Source organism: Phocoena phocoena, chromosome 20, assembly GCF_963924675.1.
Source record: "Phocoena phocoena chromosome 20, mPhoPho1.1, whole genome shotgun sequence".
Lineage (NCBI taxonomy): Eukaryota > Metazoa > Chordata > Mammalia > Artiodactyla > Phocoenidae > Phocoena > Phocoena phocoena.
The window spans coordinates 54,420,572-54,441,562 of record NC_089238.1 but is presented as its reverse complement, the minus strand read 5'-3'; the positions used below and the strand labels follow the sequence as shown (position 1 = coordinate 54,441,562).

General features: G+C 43.2%; 1 protein-coding gene across 1 annotated transcript in view; it reads right to left on the bottom strand.

The window, feature by feature from the left end:
* Window positions 1-20,991, bottom strand: part of CDH13 (cadherin 13) — a 793,967-nt gene that overhangs the window by 136,992 nt on the left and 635,984 nt on the right. Inside the window, exon 7 of the mRNA XM_065898620.1 lies at window positions 13,448-13,588. Coding sequence (XP_065754692.1) covers window positions 13,448-13,588 — 141 coding nt within the window. The remainder of the gene's footprint in view (window positions 1-13,447; window positions 13,589-20,991) is intronic.

Below are 20,991 nucleotides of genomic sequence, written 5' to 3'. Positions count from 1 at the left end.
CATCTAGGGGCGATTAGCAAAGGCATCTGCTTCTATCTGCAGAGCTGCCGGGCAAGAGTGCTGTTTGTTGGATTTGATGTAATGCAACAAATATTCTTTGCGCTTCCTCTGTGTACACTGTTCTGTGACTGAAGGGGAAGAAGGTGACAAATGAAGCTGTGTCTGCCCTCAGGGAGCTCCAGTCTGGAGAAGGAAGAAATGGATACCTATAATGCTGATCCAACGCATGCTGGGAAGAATGCTGTGATTGAGGCAGGAACAAAACGCTGGTGAAAGAGAGCCAGTTAATTCTGACTGGGAGACCTGAGGGAGCTTAAGGGAAATGCATGGCTTCCTGAAGTCTGTTAGTGGGGGAGCAGACTCACACAGGGTGGGCCACCTCTCTCACCCATCCTTGTGCGTACACAGTACAGGCTAGCCCCCAGCTCCTTCTTTCAGCCCCTCAAAGGCCACGTGCATGCCTCAGGGCATTCACATAAGCTGCATGCTTTGCTCAGAAGGAGCTATCCTAGCACCACCTGCATCACTTCTCTTAGCAAAGCCAAGACTTAAGAGGATGACAAATTACTTTACGACCTCTCCTTTCCGGATCTCCGACCAGGTCTGTTTTCCTTAGGTCATGTTCCCAAAGCTCTCTGAATTCATCTGTGGGAGGCACCCCTCTTGCACTCCTTTAATATCTGTCCTCCCTACTAAGCCACAAGAAGACAAGGGCTTGCCCATCTTCTTTAAATCTCCAGCCTGCAGCTCACTGCCTCTGTTAGCTAAGCACGCGGTGAGGGCATGAAAGAAAGCTGAGGCCACTTTCAACCCTGCTAACTCAGAACAAGTATATCAAATGCACAAAAGATTTGTGAACTTGAGGAAGCACATTATTTCATTAATGTTCGAGAAACTGCAGTAACGAAAGTTATAAATTTAAAAGATTTAAAAATTGTTATCGGAGATAGCAGACTAGTATAAAAAAGACCCTAGTTAATGAACCAAAGTTTTTCTTGCTTTATAGGCCTTTGTCCGAATTCTCCAGTGAGTAAAACCTGGATTTCAATCGAGATATCTAATAATTAGTGTACCATTATAAGCCACTGACAGCGATACCGGAAGATTCTGAATTAGATATGCACGTGAAGGTATATAACGTGCAACTGTCAATATCTTTCCAACAACGCTGCTGCATTCATCATAGGTTATTTGATTTGGTTGTTGAGAAACTAACAAAAGGCCAGTGTGTCGGGGGCCTGGCTTCTTTCACTTCTGAATCCCACAGAACTAGAACAATGTGTAAAATCCCAGAAAGTGAGTCTAGCATAATGGTTGAGAGCTGTGCTCTGGAACCAGACACCTGGAGGTGGCATCCCTGCCCCAGCATACTATAAGCGTGGGCGTGTTTCTAACATTCCCGTGACTCAGTTTCATCATCTGTGAAATGGGGATAATAAGAGTACTTATGTCATAGGGCTGCTATGAGAATCAGATGAGTTAAGATGCCGAAAGCCCTTAGTACCTCCCATAGATAAGCACTTAATCACTGTTAGCTTAAAAAAAATGGTTTTCTGGATGAAAACATTTTTCATTTATTCTTTGCTTGTAAGAAATGATTATTATATTGCCCACTAGACCTATCAAAATAAAGACACAAGACTACTAATCAAATTCACTGGCGATTAGAAGATCTCTCCCGGGCTTCCCTGGTGGCACAGTGGTTAAGAATCCGCCTGCCAATGCAGGGGACACGGGTTCGAGCCCTGGTCCGGGAAGATCCCACATGCCACGGAGCAACTAGGCCCGTGAGCCACAACTACTGAGCCCATGAGCCACAACTACTGAACCCGTGCGCCTAGAGCCTGTGATCTGCAACAAGAGAAGCCACAGCAACGAGAAGCCCGCACACCGCAACGAAGAGTGGCCCCCGCTCGTTGCAACTAGAGAAAGCCCGCGCATGGCAACAAAGACCAAACACAGCCAAAAATAAATAAATAAATAAAATAAATTAAAATATATATATATATTTAAAAAATAAATAAAATAAAAGATCTCTCCCCTTTTTTTTAATTTGAAGAAATTGTGGAGGGAGAAAGAGTAGCTTACACTCATCCTGGTGAGCCCAGGGGAGAAGTGTGCGTGTGTGCGTGTGCGTGTGTGTGTGTGTGTGTTGTAGTTGTATCTAGGACTTGCACTAAACACTGTCCTGATTTGAACAGAGAGGCAGGTGTGGCAACAGGGAGGCAGGAGGTGATGAGGTGATGCTGGAAAAGTCCAGGCAGAACTGAGGTTGGCGGTTATAAGCCCTGCATCTTCAGCAGTCCCTGGTGCCCAAGTGTAAATGGAAAAACCAGATGGCTGTTCTCTGAGGAAAAGCCCTGCCAAGGAATGCTGGAGAGCTGACCCGAAGGGCAAGACCACAGAACAGGAACATAACAGCTGTGGCTGAAGTCGGCAGATGTGCCCTGAAAATGGGGTCTACAGACACTGTGCTGGCGAGTCATTAATGCCGGCATGGTGCAGAAGCAGCTTAGTGCAGGGTTGAGAGCATGGGGCCTAGACTCCGGGCAAGTTCTTCAGCTCTCTGAGCCTCAGTCTCCACACCCATGAAATGGGTATGACAATGAGAGTCTCAGGGTTGGCAGCAGGAGTGAACAGTGGAATGTATGTAAGCCTCCTGGACACTGCCTGGCCCAAAGCAAGTGCTTTCAGATGTTTGCACTGGCTTCTGGATGTTTGTTTAATGATACAGAGGATGAAGGAGCAGGTCCAGGAGTGCTGGACAGACAGAACTTCTGACAGAATGGTCAGTCTTGCCTTTGATAAAAGCTCATTACATATTTGCTATTATTGATGGAACACTTGCTAAGAGAAGACACCTCTTTGAATTTGCAAGGAAAAAGGAGGTGCAAAGTTCAGAATCTCAACCTCTAGTTCCCCAGTGATCTGGGGAGGAATCAGCCCACTTAGCCTCAGCTTTCTTCTCTGCATGGGGGTGAGAACGAGACCCTTTTCACTGGGTTGTCCAGGTTTTAGGTGGGAGAGAGTATGTGGAGTGTGGAAGGGCTTCATAAGCTTAAAAACAACTGTGTAAACGTCCACTAATGCTGGTTCCCTGCTGTTGTTATTTCCAGTTCTGTGAAGGATATAGGTGGTGGGTCGTGTGTGACTGATGGCATCATCGCCAGCAGTCTCTGACCATAGGAACAATGGTATTCCTGAGCAGCATGGGGGCTCCAAGTCTTGGAAGGTCTACCCTTTACTGTGTCCGCCAATGTCTTCCCCCTGCACTTCTGGTGAACCGCCTCCTTGCCTTGCCTGCATGACTGGGCCCAGTCTCACATTCCCCGCCGTCTCTCAGGCTGCTCCAGCCACACTGGACAGCTCTCAGTTCCTCAAGCAAGACATGCTCTTCCCAGCCTCCATGTCTTCACACGGACCCTCTGCATACTCCCACGTCTCACTGGCATGGGCTGAATTTTGTCTCCCCAAAAAGATCTGGTGGAGTCCTAACTGGCAGTATCTCAGAATATGACCTTCTTTGGAAACAGAGGTGACCAAGCTAAAATGAGGTCGCAGGGTGGGCTCCAGTCCAATATGACTAGCATTCTTATAAAAATGGGAAAATTATGCACAGACACGCACACAGGGAGAAGGCCGTGTGAAGATGAGGGCAGACGGGTGACGCATCTACAAGCCTACTAGCGCCACAGACTGCCAGCAAACCACTGGAAGCGTAAGAAACAGGCATGAGCAAACGCTTCCGCAGAAGGAACCACCCTGCGGATACTTTGATCTTGGACCTCTGGCCTCCAGAACTGTGAGCAAATGAATGCTGTTCAAGCCACATAGTGTGTGATATTTTGTTACAGCAGCCCTAGCACTAGCACAGTCACTGTAAATGACTGTAAACACTAGCACAGTCACTGTAAATGTCACCTCCTCAGTGAGTGTCACGGCGTGTGTACACAATGTGTCCATGTACGGTGATTCCATCTTGTCACTAGGGACCATATGTAGCTATTTGCCTTGCTGGTCAGTTGTCCCCACTTTAGACCATAACTTCCTGAGGTCAGGGACCACGTTTGTTAGTCTGGGATGTTGTGCTCACCACACTGCATCCCAGCCTAACACAGTCCCTGGCAAAGAGGAATCATGGAATACACTTCTGATGGATGGGCTGGTGAGTCAGTGAATGCATGAATGAATGCACTTTGGAAGGCAACAGTGTAATGTTACGATATGCAATAGGTACATTCAGTTAAGACAGGCTTCTTGAAGAAGATACTTCTCATAAATTCCTGTCTTCTCAGATCTGGGCAGGTCGACAGCAAAATAAAATGCTGCCTATACTGGGAAAACTGATACTCAGCCTGTAACTAAAACAGATTTTAGTTCGGAAACAAATGAATATATTAAATCAATTCTGGATTATTTTGTTTAATCCCACTTATAACTCTGGGGCTGTGGAATATTTTCTTTCTTGTTTCTAAGTTTGCAGGAAAAGTCGAGTCTGTCTCCACTCTAATGATTCCTTTATGTATAATTTATTAACGTTGAGTTTTCTTTCTTTCTTTTTCTTTTTTTTACTTGACTGGTAGGGAAGTAGATTTAGGGCTCTCTGCAGTTATGCAGATTCGTTTATTCACTTCTTGAAAGGAATTTAACTCCAACCCTCTCGGCTCTCTGCACCACAGAAAGATGAAAAACCTTAGGATCCCTCATGACTTTGTGCTACAGTAGGGCCTTGGTTTTTCACCGGCAGCAGTATTTTGTGCCACAATGAGGCTGGCCTGGGATCTGCAATCAGCCTTGAGCAGCTTCCCTCGGCTCTAAAACCAGAGGGTTGGTTGAGGTTCTTTCTAAAGCCCCTTTCAGCAACATCACTCTCTAGCTTTTCGATGGCCTCTGTTGCTTATTGTCAAACATTTATAGTTTATTCACTCATTTGCACATTATTTGGTTATGTTCCAAAGCTGGGTGCTGGGGCCAGAGCAGGGAACAAAAGAGACAAAGTTCCTTTTTGCGTGGAGCTTACATTCTAATTTGGGGAGACTGAGAATAAGCAAATAAATAACTTAATTGTATGGCACATAAGAAGGTGAATATTATATATTATTAGAATAAAATAAGTGCAAACTAGGATGTGTACATATTAGAAAAGAATAGAATACATAACAGAATATTACATAACGACATGTGATGGTGTGCATGAACTGCAATAATATTTAATAGTATATTAGAAGCTGAGACACCACAGCTGGTAAAAACGATTTACTGCATGAATAATAATTTCATCTCTAGTTAAACTTTTGATGTTGCCCCTGTGCTGAGTCCTAGAGGCAGTGATGAAAAGGACCTGTCCCTAAGTATCAAAGCATCTAAACGATGTTGGGAGACAGGCTCAGTGGTGAGACTCCGCCAGTGGTAGTAAAAAATTGCTTTCATTGTCACTGAGTTGCTGCTGACCCTCTGAGCATAACCAGAGGTTTAGCAAAGGCACAGAATCTGCATAGAGGTTCACACAGAGACGATAGGGATCAATGCATCATGAGTACAATTATGAAAGAGCAATTAATGCAATAAATCATCTGGCTATCTGGTCTACCTCTACAAGAGGCTTGAAGAACCAGCCACAAGGTGGATTACAGTTTTTCACTTTAACAAATCCAGATGTTTCGACATCACAAACGCAGTGCATAAGTGACACGCGCATTTTCGACAATGCAAGATTTCTCACCCTGCTGTCTTTGAACAATTAAATCTGGGAAAGCACACACTACCCTTTTCCTTAGCGGGAAGAATCTTGTTTGGATGATGGCTTCTATTTATAGAGCACTGCTTACATTTGAACAAATGCTTCACTTCACTCTCTTTTAGTCGAGAAATCCAGCTGTAGACCTGCTGTTTCAAGTACCTCTGAAATTTGAACACTAGGAGATTTAGTTGATGATTTCATGTTTTTCTACGACCTTGGTGCAAAGAAAGCAATGAACTCACCCCTTCCAAGTGAAGATAAACGGGGAACGTGGGTGTTGGCTGTTTTGCAGCCAACCCTTCTTCAATTATATAATGGGAAGCTGGGAATGCAATTTGCAATAGATGGCTCCTGGAGTCCTTGGACAAGATGTTGGCCTGGACGAAGATGGACCAGGAAGTGATGTAATCTGGAGGGATGTGACCATTTGCACAGTTGGGAATTGGTGGTATCTGTGCACTGAAATCACACTGCTCTATTCTCTCCAAATATTCCCTTTCTGTACATATTGGGATACCTCCATCCACCACCCAAAGCACGGGATAAAGATCCCAATAGTGTATGTTTGGACTCCACCCTCCAGAAAAGTCACTTGTGTCAGATAATTGAAATGGGTTCGATCTTCTAAGAAGTATGTGGTTGGTTTTCTGGATTAATCTCTATTGAACAAGCAGCGTATATAATTATGTGGTCAGTGTTTAGACACAGGCACCTCTGAATTTAAAGGGCTCTCCTAAGGGAAATAAACTCTTACGGAGAGTTTCATTTAAAGCACTCAAATATATTGCATGGAATGCTGGAGGAGTGGATAAATACATTCACTTCAGTTAGACCTTTGGCACACAAAGGTACATTTACGAGCTTTATACCTGGGGCCATCAAACTACCAAAAACAAATGAAGAGATCCAAAAGAGTTCAGAAAACTCCCAATACTCATGTCAACTCAAGAGCGAAGGAACGGGAAAGCAAAGTCTGCCTCTAGTGAGGCAGTTCAATTCCCTCGGGGTTAGTCATTTCTTGACTATCAATATCAAGGAGGAGACACAACATTTTTAATCTTTTTACTAAAATGAGTTGATTTTGAAGCAAATGGTATGAGAGGGGGTGGTTACTGTCAAAACTAATTATATTTCTTCAATCCATGTTTTTAATGAAAATATTGTGATGTTTTGTGCTACTGTGAATTCCATATACACAATATCTACTGCTTTTCCCTAGTAATCCAGGTTAAAAAGCTAATCCATATTTTTCTTTGTTTATGGTAAGTGGGGCAAGACCATCCCTCAAATCTAGGATAGCTCAAGAATACAGATGTCACACAAAACCCCCCACCTATTTGAAAGCACTACAGAGCTATGAAGACAGCCAGAACTTGAGAATCCAGGATCCTGTTGAGAAGGGAAGTTTACTGAAGTGAAGCCAATACTTTATGGAACTTTTACCCTTAACGCAGTTTCTAAATTATAAAGGCACAGGGACAACAGGCTAAGAATCTGAGCAGAAGGAAGTGCTGCTAAGAGACCAGGAAGCTGAGCAGAGCTTTCAGCAGTCTCATGGGGATGACAAGACCACTGAAATTCAGGGTGTCCAAGGTGGAAGGGCCCTTGTAAAAATACCCATCTTTCAGCTGGGGCCCCAGAAAGGCTGTACCCAGGAGTAAGGGAAACCACGATAGCCCTCATGTAAGACTGAAACTCAATGATGAACTAATTCAATCCTAGACTGATTTAAAGTCATCCTTTTCTACTCTTATTGGTTTACAGAAAGCAAAAATGATAAAGTTAAGGAATAAAGCAAATGTTATCCTGACATCATCTTGCATCAGATATTTCATTAAGGGGAAAAAGTAAATTTCTTATGTAAGAACTAAAATAGTTCCTTGATTGATAAACTTGCTAATGAAGAGAAGTGAGTCATAATGAACACATCGGTAAAGATTTAAATTTCTTGTGATTTACCTGCAATACCAACATCAATAAAGACAATATAAAACGCTTAATATGTTTCAAAACAACGATGTGGGTGACGTAAATAACAAGTGTCATCAATTTAAAGATTAGTCTATACAAGAACATTTGAAACTGCAGAGCTCATATATATATGTATACATACGTACATATATAAAACATATATATATGACAGAAACTTGATAGAGATTTCCTTAAATTTAACCACAATTCTCAAAATTTACATGAGTTTTCCAACAATGAAATAATGTAGTAAAGGTGAAAAAAATGTTTCTAAACTCTCAGTAATACAGAGCAAACTTCTATCAACGCCGCTACAGGAAAGACTAGTCTTTTTGCTCTCTTTCTATAGAAAATGGTTTTGCATAATTATTATATAAAGAAGAGGCCATAGAGTTTTCAGTCAAACATGTAAGAGAAAAAGTATTATAGGGTGAATTAGGCAGTTAATTATGAAAATATTTTCATTATGAAAGCTCACAGTCCAAAGAAAAATAAGACTCCTAAAGCATTAAGGTCCTTGAAGACTTTTAGGAATTGGAGACTGGACCCCAGCACCCCCTTGATAACTTAATGCAAATATCTGCTGGTAGCTCAGTTTCACCTAGCCGGCTTCCGGCTCACACCATTTATCTTCACCCCTTTATGAAAATCAGAGCATTTACCCATCTCTCATCTTCCAGGAAGACAGGGCCTTTTAAGATTTATGCCATTTTTACTACATGTATTGTAATGTTATAGCTTGAACACTGAAACATTTACTTTAGAAAGAATTCATCAAATAGCCAAAAAAAAAAAATCCTGTTATTCAGTCCTCATTACCAATTGCCATTTTAATTAAAATCTGAAAATCAACTGATTGACTAAATGAATGAAAACTCATTTAAAAACCTTATAATCATTTGCAGACACATTCTTTTAAAATTAATAGCAAGTCTGTTAATCCTCATGACCTGGGTTTACGTGAAAGTGAGTTATTCAGTCAGTATGTGTTGAGCATCTGCTATGCTGTAAGTACAAATCACGTGTCTTTTCTTAAAAAAAAAAAAAAAGCAACTTTAGAGAGAGAAATGGACAAGTCATTTTGCTCTAAATGGGACTGAGATTCTCAACTATAATCCAAACTCTGGGTTTGGAAAGTTTAACTAGATTTCCTAAAATCATTTCCAAATACCTAATCTAGAAAAGTCACAACTAACATGTAAACATAAGCTAACAGTTAAAGCCACATGTGAAAGCTATTAGGAAAACTCACGGAAGACTCTCCATAGGGAGACTAGTGCTTCTAACCCAAATTTTCATGAAAATCAATGACTAAAAATTGATTTCATGTGTCAGTAACCATTTAAAGTACTTGGTTCATCATATCCAGTGAAACTGTTCTCCAGTTAAAATCACCTTCAGGAAACATTTGGCAGAGAGTGAATTATTGAGTGCCAACTGGGAATGCAACAGAGAATAAGAGAGGTGTGGGCTTTGCTTCTCAGCAAGCTTACAGTCAGTGTGAATAAACACAAGAAGAACAAATGATCTTAGTCTGCACTAAGAATGTGCTGTTTAAAACGCCCTTTAAAATATCTCCTTCCTTAGTAACAACCCCTATATTACCAAGGGCTGCAACCTGTCAACTAAAGATAGCTGGAGTTTTTATCAGTCACCCTCACAGATCAGGAAGGCTAAGGAGATGTAAGTCATTTGACTTTCTGGGGAATCTCTTCAAATGACATTTACTTAGGTGGCGGGTCCTCCTCTGCCCTTCTCATTTCCTGCTTCTTTCTACCTGTTACATGCACATGATGGCTGGCACCACGGTGACCCTATTGTACCATGAGGCAGCTTTGGGGAAGGCAGAGGAGAAAGATAAGAGGAATACGGTAAACTGACAATATCATGGTCTCACCATACTGGCCTGGGACTGTCTACCTACGGACTTCTATGTGAGAGAAACTATACCTCTAACCCATTTAACAGAGCATTATTTCCTGTCTGTTATTTCTGGCCAACTGAAACTCCTCTTTCAAACAGATCAAAAAATGCACCTCTCTGGTGATGGAAGACCATGTAAAATAGAATTTTAAAAAGAGATAAGAACCATATACTTTCATGAATTTCCTAAGAAATGTCCTAATACATGCAGAAACTTATATAAGGCAACATCTTCTTGGACAGGTTCCTAGATACCTTTAAGCCCAAATGACCACCATTTCCATTCTGGGATGACTGAACCTTGACCTTCATCTCTGAAAATTATGTCATCTTTAAGATCACAGGGTCCATGTTTCCTCTCTATTCCTAGTTCATCCTGTTTGACCACTTCCACACCCAAGACCACTACCCTTGGGCTGAGTCCTTATCAGTCCTCTTTTCCCGCCTAACAGGTTCCTCTTAGCCTTCTTTGCTTTTGCCCACAGTGATGAGTTTCACAGATTCCGCCACCTCTCCTCCAGAATTACTTCTCCCCTGGAACTTGAGGGTCTTAATCACGTATTTTGAAGTGCTTGAGCAGGTTCATAGATCGCTTTCAAGGAAAACAGCAGCCTTTCAACATGGAGGGGAGATGGCCCTTTAGATAAGAACGTCAGTTGGCCTTTTGAATTTTAGAAACATCGTCACCATCGTGTAATCATCTTGCTCACCACAGCCGTCCTCCTCACCACCTTCCTCGCCGCTGCCTTTGTCCCACTACCCTCGTCATGACTGTCCTCACTACCGCCTTCTAAATTCCCAACATATCCCCATCGCCAACATGCCAGAGAACATGAGGTGACAAGCACTAGGGCTCTTCACCATTCCGCTCATTTGATATTCACAAGAACCCAATGAGGTGGGCTTTAGCATCAGCCCCATGAACAGGTGACAAAACGAGAATGTAGATGGTGAACATGCTCAGCTCCCGTGGCTGGTAGGTGTGATATGAATCCAGTTCTGGTCCAGAGCCCAGCCCTTCACATCGCTGTTATACTGCCTCTAGCGTTCATACATGTCCAAAATGTATGAATCAATGACAAAGAACACCAGCCATCCTGCAACATGTTAGAAAATTTGTGAATTTGATTTATCCAACATTGGCAAAGACTCGTATGGGATACCTAACATCTAAGAGAGAGAATCTGATGTACTTGCTCGCTACCCATTTTCCTCGTTTTGTTACTAGTATCTCCATATGAGTTGTGACATCAGCTCTGCCCTGAGGGAATCTCAAGCTCATTGTCCAATGTCCATTTTTTAAAAAAATAAATTTATTTATTTATTTATTTTTGGCTGCTTTGGGTCTTCATTGTTGCGCGCGGGCTTTCTCTAGTTGCGGTGAGCAGGGGCTACTCTTTGTTATGGTGCGCGGGCTTCTCATCGTGGTGGCTTCTTTTGTTGCGGAGCATGGGCTCTAGGCGTGCAGGCTTCAGTAGTTGTGGCTCGCAGGCTCAGTAGTTGTGGTGCACAGGCTTAGTTGCTCTGTGGCACGTGGGATCTTCCTAGACCAAGGCTCAAACCCATGTCCCCTGCAGTGACAGGCAGATTCTCAAACACTGCGCCACCAGGGAAGCCCCCAATGTCCATTTGAAGAGAGTTTTGTGCTTTTGCCAATATTCACAAATGAATACATTTTCCATTATACTACTTAAGGTCTCTTACTTTAAGATCTATGTTAAAATTTTTCCTTGAATTCATTGGTATTAATAACAACAACAACAACAAAAGCCTCTCACTCACAGTAACTTAGTCCATAACTAGGTACACAATTCTGAGCTTAGTTTAGGCTCCACTGAAATAACTAATTAATCTCATCCACCTGGTAATGTTAATAGGTTTTCTTATTTTAGATTGGGGTTATCCAATTTCTATTTTCATTACTATGTCTATATTGAATATTACACTGTGCCTTGAGTTATTCTTTTGAAAGAGGTTTGCAGGAAATTCTGCAGATAAACCAATATCTCCCAATGAATATCCCATGAATACCAGCTCGATGAGCCATGGTGAGATGGACCAGGAAAAATTATTCCCAGGCCAAATAAGTCTGAGAAACCCTACAGACCACACCTACCCCTCTTAGAGAAACACAAAGCATTTTAAAGGTACCCAGAAGTCCTACAGTAAAAGAAATCTTTCACACCATTCATCTCAGTGTTCTCCACATCTGTCTGACCCTGAAATCTCTCCCCACCCCCTGCCCTATAATGATAATAACTTGTGGAACTAATTTCTTGGAACACAGTTTGAGAAACATGGGACTAATAAGCAATCTGTATTAGCAGCTATAGAAACAGTGTCATGGGAGCAACAGGATAGACCGTCAGCTACGTGGACTTTGTTGTTTTGAGGTTAGAATCCTGCGTGTCCAAGACACCACTGGCAGAGGGGGAGACTTCCACCTCGTGAATGAGTCATGTAGGGCTGCTAATGTGGACAGCTCACTGCGGAGCCAGGGGGCTGAGAAGGGCCACCTGGGGTAGCCCTGAGACACTTGAGAGAGGGGTGGGCAACTGCAAATCCAGACACGGATCTTTTTTCTGAATGCCCGGGAGGGTAGAAAATATCAACGTCTTCCTTGGAAGCAAAGCACTGCAGCTGAGAGCATGGTAAACAGGGAGCTGTGCTCACATCCCACTTCTGCCACTTACTCTGCCTGTAACCCTGGAGATCTAGATTCTCTGAGCTTAAAATAGGCACTCTCACTGGGTAGAAAATGTGGCTCACGAATCCAACCTCACACGGTCAGATGAGGCAATGGATCGAGGGTGGAGAGCCCGTGGTGGTGGTGGATGTCCAGGAAAGGTCTGGCAAACGACGGGGCTGTCATTACTGATGCTACGCTCCTGTGCAGTAAGAGGGGCGTCAAGTCCTTGGCTCTGGTCCTGACTCCCAAAGAAACCACGACCGCAGCACATTTCCATCAGTAAGAGGGGCGTCAAGTCCTTGGCTCTGGTCCTGACCCCCAAAGAAACCACGACCGCAGCACATTTCCATCAGTAAGAGGGGCGTCAAGTCCTTGGCTCTGGTCCTGACCCCCAAAGAAACCATGACCGCAGCACATTTCCATCAGTAAGAGGGGCGTCAAGTCCTTGGCTCTGGTCCTGACCCCAAAGAAACCACGACCGCAGCACATTTCCATCAGACGCACAGTGCCAGTGACTCCCTAGCCTGGGTACAAATTCAGCAGCTGGATGAAATCTTGCATACTCAGCCTGTCCGCAAACATTGCTCCATTGGAAAAAATGGGAAACAGCAAGCACGATCCACAATCATAAAAGCACAGGAGCTGCGAATAGTAATGTCTCTGCCAGACAAGCTAACTTGGTTGTTATTGATAAGCTCCTGGGCCACCCTGTTATGGCCAAGAAAATCTGCTTTACCTTCTTGATGCTTTTCCGTCTGGCCTCTCCATCCGTACTTGCTGAAAAAAATTGTTGTTATGCTAAAATCACAACAGGACTCACACAATTCAGCGCTAAATAACACCAATAAAACTACGAAAATGGCCCTTTGGCATTAAAAGTTGTCTTCTTATGGACTTTAACAAGATTCAATGCTTTTGTTTTCATAATGCTCTGGTATTTTCCGCTTTACCAAAAAAAAAAAAGAAAAAAAAGATAAGAATGTAAAAAAGTATTCCAGCAAGACACCATCTTCTCTCCACAAAGGAGGGTTTTGATGTCCCAAGCAGGGAGGGCGCTAGGGCTGTGGTATGTTAACCAGCGACCACGCCCGGGACCACCAGGCTGGCGTTCAACAGGGGTTTACCTCTTTCCTGGTGAATTTAGGCGAGTGATCGTTTTTGTCATCGATCATGATTGTCGCTGTGGCCGTGCCTGTTAATCCAACATCCAGTCCAGCCATATCTTGAGCCTCAATGATCAATTCATACTTGGGATTTTCCAGAGTCTACAAAGCAAAAGCACAACAGAGGATGACATTTAGACCTGGGTTATCACTCGGGATAGGAGACATGCATGTTGCTCGGGCTGACGCTGTGTGCCCCCCTCCATCTAGGGCAGGCGCCTTCATAGCACTCTTACCTGTTGTGCATAAATGTGTCTTTGGAATCTCTCCAAGGCAAGACAGTCACTATTCATAGACTAGAGCTCCATGATGCCTGGTTTCACATTTCATATTCCCGGAATCCGACTGTCCCACCTGGGGTTAGGGAGTTAACCGTGACTCACTCAACTATTGTGAGGGAGACAAACGTGCATGTGCCCACCAGGGCCTATTCCTCTGCATCAGTGTTTCTTCCCAGACGATGGGCAGCTGTGGGTTGCCTAGAACCCTTGTCCAGCAGAGTAACAAAGGCAGAGTGACCTCTGAGCGGTGCAGAAATGCGCATGTGTATGTATATCTCAAGTACGAGGGATTTAGGGGCAGACTTCCTAGAAAAGGCTCAGCTGGAGTGGGAGGCAGGTCAGAGGTGAGTGGAAGGTTTTCCAGTTGTGTAAGAGCAAGGGGGCTCATACATATGCAATTTTCTCTAAGTCTTCCACATTTCAGAGGAGGTGCTTTTATCATTGGCTGCTTGGTTTTTATTACTTTTGTCATTGTGAAAGCAATTATGTTTATTATAGAAAAATCCCCAAATACTCATAGGCCGGTGGACTTCTTATCTTCGAGTTGCTTTTCAAAGTGGAAATCTGGAAACAACTCAAACAAATGACCATCCAGTAGGGAATGAGTGAATAAATTATGCTGGTCTGGAAACAACTCAAACAAATGACCATCCAGTAGGGAATGATTGAATAAATTATGCTGAATCCATACAGTGGGCTGTTACACAGCTGTTGAAATCAATAGACAGATCTATAAGCAGAAGTGAAAGTGATATGGTAAGACGGATTGTACAGCGGTGTGAATGCTGTCATTTGTTTAAATATATGTGTATCTAAAATGTGTGTGTGTGTGTGTGTGTGTGTGTGTGTGTGTGTGTGTGATGTGTAGGACAAAGGAGGGAGACACCAGGCTACTAACAACATTACCTCTTGGAGATGGGATTGGGGGTGGGTAGAGAGGAATGCTCACTTTCCACTTTAGAAATGACTGTATCGTTTCTATGTTCCTTACAATAATTGGTTATTCTCTGACAATACAAACATATTCTTTGGTAGCCTTAAGTTTGGCAGAAAATTGAGACTTTGGAACATCTCATCTCGAACCTTGCAATATATCTAGTTCATAGTCTAATTGATTTTCCACTAGGTTAATCAATCGAGTTCCCACTGCAATCAAAAAGTTTTATTTATATGAGGAGACAGGAATTGGCTGGTTCATTTTTTAAAATTATTTATAAAATTTGTTAAACTACAGGAGAGTTAAGCCAACGTGTCATTCGTTTGTGCCAGCAAAAGAATTTGTATGTACCTCTGCTTAGCTCTGACTCTGTTTTGTTACAGTTATATGTGAACATGCCTGTCATCAACCATAAACATCTCTGAACCCCTTAAAGAAAAGGACCCTCTTCCCATCCCTATATCCCCAACACCATATTTAGACTCGATGTTCAATAACTTCCAACTAAAGGAATGCATGAACTAATGAAAGAAAAAATTATAATAACTCTCTTTGGTCAAAAAGAGTATTTCTGCAGAGGGGAAAATTTTAAAAGGAAAAACAATGTATTCATGAAATTATTGGAATACTCTTGTGAAAAGCCTATTGTGATACTCTAGTGTGATACAATCGCTCTTACACTTTCTTGCAAATAACCAGATAATTGATCATAGCATTCGTTGCAATATTAGTTAGAATTCCCTTGTTGCTTCTCACAGAACATCTCAATTAAATGTCTTAAGGAAAGGAGAAATATATTAGCTCATAGAACTCACAAATCTGAGGGGTAAATTCTGGCTTCAAGAATGACTAATAAAGAGCTCAAATTAGATGAAAAGAACTCCATCCCTTCCTCTCAGTTCTGTGTTGTCTTCTTTCTCAGGCTGCCTTTCTCTGTGTGGTTGCAGACGGTCACCACCAGCTCCAGATTTTGGTCCTACCACCTTCAAGTCCAACAGAAAGAGGAGTTCTTTTGCCTACAAGTTCTAAAGAAATATGTCCTGGAACTGAGTTTCAATCCCAGGTGGCCTAACTTGGGTTATGTGCCTATCACATGGCAATGGGAATGGGAGGCCCTGATTGTACAAGCCTGAGCTACATGACCATCCCTAGTCCAGGGATAGAGTCAACCCTACCTGAACTCCACGTGACAGTTACCACGCTGGTGCTCTTCTCTGCCCATACGGGATGCACCCCGTTTGGGGGACGAGACCGTCAGCCATCCAGCTGTTCTGTCACTGGTGAGTGAACTGATCAGGGGGCAGGAAGCTCACTGTCCTCTAAAGGCCAAGCTGTACTCTCCTTGGCACGATCTGATTCTTGGGTTTATTTCTCTCAGTTGGTTCAAGGCTCAGAGGGGAGACGTCTGGGTATGATCAACTCTAATAGAAAGAGCCTTTCTGGCTGAGTTACGCTGAAGGCACCGCTCTAACCAGAAAGATGGAAGCTCTGCCTCTGAGATCTGGGCCTGTGCTGGCTCTTCAACTCTCCCCTGGATTCTGTAACACACTCGGCGTTTATTCAGGAGATTCTTTTTGGCACTGAAGTCAGCCAGAATCAATTTCGGTTTCTTGCCATCAGAGGAAACTGTGGTGAGGACAGTTACTTGTTTACCCAATCCTATTTCTTTTGACTGCAGGGCATACAGCTAGACTGTGAGAGGAAATTCTGTGACCACTTCTGGCCAGTGGAATGTGGGCAGAAGTGATGGACTGACCTGGCCCCTAAAACTCCCACGTAATCCTCCGTGTTTTCTATTCCCAAAGAGGAAGAAGCCTGCATCTCCAAATGACTGTGTGGCACAGAGACCCGTTGCTGACCTGCTTTAGCCTGAGACGTGAACAAGAGACAAGCCGTTGTTCAGGTTCAAGGGCAGTTTATTACAGTCCCTAGCCTACCCGGACTGATCTGAAGGCTGTGTTTCCTGTTTGGTCTTCTTTTGAACGCCCATTTACTACCTCCCATAAGTGGATGACAAAGTTTGCAAGGGCAAGGACCATGCCTTTGACCCCAACACCGAGCCAGTATGCAGCACGCAAGCTGGGTGATTTACTTTCATCATTGATAATGATGATATATTACTGTTTCCCTGAACTAAATTACATCTCAAAGGTCTGAGCATATCAGTGGCATTTCCAAACCAGAGCCATTTATTCTCAGGGAATGGTTTATCCTTTGGGGAACTCCAGCTCAAGGAGATAGGACTGTATTTTGACAAAGAGAAGCACCGTGTAAAAACTGGGAGAATGAAATTGACTGCTGTGGTGTTATTTTAAGCTATCTGATCTGTAAGACATATCTAAGAGTCAAGCTGCTCTCCTGGTTTGAATTCTGCAGCTATGCATCTCTACTGTATTTGCCATCTCTTCCTGGGTGTCTACTTGCTACCAGTTAATATATATCCTAGAAACAAAAGGAAGATGGTGTGTCTGCAAGAAAAAGCCTCGGGTGTATCTCCACAGACACGGGCTGGGTTCACTGATCACACTGATTTGAAAAGCAAACATTCCATCCTGAAAAGAAAAGAATCAAGCCATGTCACTAAATATGGCATGTAATCAATCACTGGACCCTTGATGCTTTACACAGCTACCGTGACTGCCATACGAGTGAGCATTTAACGGAACATTTATCACTAATAACAAGCATAATGGTAGCTGTGGGGGGGAATCAATGAATAAATGTTACATGGAGAAAGGTTCTGCCATTAACCCATGTGGTACCCCATCCTCCTTTTGCTTCATCTTGAACTGCCCTCCGTACCTGTTTTCACACTTTGTCCAGACTGGATTTCCTTCTACTGTACCCCACTTTTTCTTACGTTTGACCTTTCCACCTCTACTTCCTCCTTTAGGTGAATTCTTGCTCATTTCTTTTCTTCTTTTTTTTTTTTTTTGTGGTACGCGGGCCTCTCACTGTTGTGGCCTCTCCCGTTGCGGAGCACAGGCTCCGGATGCGCAGGCTCAGTGGCCATGGCTCACGGGCCCAGCCGCTCCGTGGCATGTGGGATCTTCCCGGACCGGGGCACGAACCCGCATCGCCTGCATCGGCAGGCGGACTCTCAACCACTGCGCCACCAGGGAAGCCCCCCTGCTCATTTCTGATGGCCATCCTTCACTGCACTGAAGCTCCATGAAGGCAGGGACCTTATTGCATAATGGGGTAGCTGACACTTAGGGAAGGACATCAGCATTTGATCAGCTTCACCTCTTAGTAGCTGAGTGAACTTCGTCAAGTTACTTAAGTTCTCCCTGCCTCAGTTTCCTCACCTGTCCAATGGGGAGAATAATAATACTTCTAGGGTAAGTGAGGATTAAAATAGGTAAGGTAAAGTGCCAAGCATGGAGCTTGGCATGTGTAGATGACTGCTGTTATTATGTAGTAGAACCTTTGGAAAGTCTTCTAAGGATGTGGCAAGAAGCTAGGATGGCCTCCAGGGACAGCCAGAAGGAACTGAATGCTGCCAGCAACCACTGAAGAGCCCTGAAGCGGATCCTTCCCCAGTCAAACCTCCTGATGAGACTGCAAATTCTGCACCAACAAACACATAGACTGCAACTCTGTGACAGTCCAAACTGTGAGGTAGGATGTATCTCATTTTGGAATAATTTGTTTTGCTGCAACAAATAATGCATACAGCTTTTCTCCAGCACTATCACAGTCTGTAATGTTCTCAGTTATTGATTACTTGTTTATTGGCTATGTTGACCCTGACGACTTGAACTCCATGAGGTCAGGGACCTTGTCTTGTTTAAAGTCTTATCTCCCAGCTACTAATTCAGTGCCTGGAACAAGGCTGTTATGCACTAATTAGTCACTTATAGATACATTTTTTATAAAATAATGATTGACAAAGAGTGATGTGCCTGTAAATGTTTAACAGCACACGTGCCTGATTTGCAGCATTTGTCAATTTTGGTGGTTTAAATACTCTTACCATGGCTGATTTCAAGCTACCAACATGATGTCATAGAGTACATAGTTGGAAAGCGATATACACAATCAGTTATTATCAGCTGGTAAGAGTTGGCTCCAGCTTATAAACTGTGCTTTAAGGGTCAAGGAAATCTGTAAGAGTCTTTTTCAATAAATCCTTTTGTTGTCTAACACTGAAGGTATTGTTAATGAGAAATATTAATCTGAGATTTATGGGAAAGATGTAATGCAATTTGTTTATTTATTTACTCATCAGCTTTGCTCGGATAGGCTGAGACTCCTTGTGATATGGCACCTGAACAGGGACCACATTCTTCTGCACCTGACACCTGGTCTATAAATACTGCAAGCAGATTGGTGAAAACATTATCTGGAGCAGAACAAGTTGTTGTCTGTCTGGAGTTTGATTTATCCACTCTGGCCACATAACACTGGGGAAAGGTAGTCCATAAATCCAGCAGGAACCGTGTACATCCCCTTGTAAAAGGTGTCCTTTTCCCACTGCAGACAGCGAGTGACATTCCTCCACCTTCCTATGCAACACGGCAAGTCGGGTTTGACTTGTGTTTGGCTTTAGGCCTCCTTTTACTTTGCTGCTCACCAGTAATGTGAATGTTCATGTACTTGGCTGTCATCTGCTGTGTTTTCATTTTGGCTGGGGTGTGGTGGATAAGGAGAAGGCATAGCTCATTTCCCCAGATTTACTGGTTGCTGACGAAGTCAGCAGGATGGGGAAGCAGCAGGGGAAATAAACACAGCCTCTTAGACACATGCAGTTGGAATAACCTAAGTGATAGATTTCAGGTTGAGGGATACCAAAATCAAATAAAACATTTCCATGTGAAGTGTGCTTCTTCTGAGGTTACTCATGAGTCACGGCAAATAAAATGCCAAAGGCATTCATAACATACCTGGAAAAATCACACCCTTCAGACCCAAGGCGGTAAATATTTGACATTCAGGTTGATTCCACTGAAACATTTATATAGTGTCTACTAGGTTCAAGTAACTCTGAGAGGATGTGATGAATGATACAATGCTGCTTTCAGTCCATTTTTAGATAAATGGACAGAAAGCAAGTATGTAAGGTACAATAAGTGTTATTCGAAGTGTACCGATTAAGGTCTGTGAGAAGGGGGTCAGGACATGGGGTGCTCAGGAAGGCGATATGAATTTTATTTAATATTTACTGAGCACTCACGATGCATTAGGCATTGTGCTAGAGAGCAGTAGCAAGTAAAGGGAGACAAACCTGGTGCTAGATAATTCCCAGGTAATTTCAGCAGAATGAGATGGGAGTAAGAAGAGTGCTGTGGTTATTGCAAAAGAAAGGCCACTTAGCCCAGACCTTGGTGGGGGGAGGAAGGAGACGTCCTGCAGAGGAGAATCTCCTACTATAGGATTAGAAATGGGGTCTTGATGTGGAAGTGAATTTCTGTGGAAGAAGATGAGAAGCTATTAATCCTAAAACACTATTAAATTCAATGGTTTAATAAGAACTGAAGACTGATTCTGATTCTGGTCAGGACACCTTGGGAACAAGAAGAAGTATAAAATATATTCCCTACTTGCAAGGAACTCATGGCTTGGCTGAAGGTAAAACATGTATAAGTGGCTCCACAAGGCACGAGGTAGTGTGTGCTGAACATGTATGCAATAGCTTCAGATGTGAACGGTGCAGCTGGGAGGGCTACTGTGGTTTTTAACTGGCTTCAGGACAATGCAGACTTGGAGCTGAGCTTTGAAGGAGGCTATGAAGGCAGAGAATTCAGAGACGGAAGAGGAGCCTGAGCACCAGCATGGAGGTCCAGCTAACACGGGGCCACTAGTGTGGCTGGAATCAAGGTTTGTGATGCTAAGAGACACAACCCATTGTTTCTTGAAAGTATCTCAGACATCATCTAGTCCATCCCACCTTCAAGGAGCTCCCAGCCTGAGGGAACAGAGTTAGGGAATCCCAAGAAGCATATGGTTGACTTGGGGCAGATCTGAAGATGCTAAAGAACTGCTTGGTTTAATCTGTTTGATTGAGACAAGGAAGTACAGACGTCTAAAACATGAAGGAAAATAAAATAAAGTGCTCTTTCTCTATCGTTTTTATATATTTTCACAGTCACTGTTTACTGTGTTAGCCTGTTTCTTCTAAACTTTTGGCCTTGAATTGCCATGGCAACATTATGCCCAGTACATAGTAGGTGCTTAAGACAGACTGTCTCAGTCAGTGCTTCTGGAACTTGCTTGTATCAGAATTCCCTGGTGGGTGCATTAAAACACAGATTTTCAGCCCACTCAGAGGGCTAATGATTCATGAG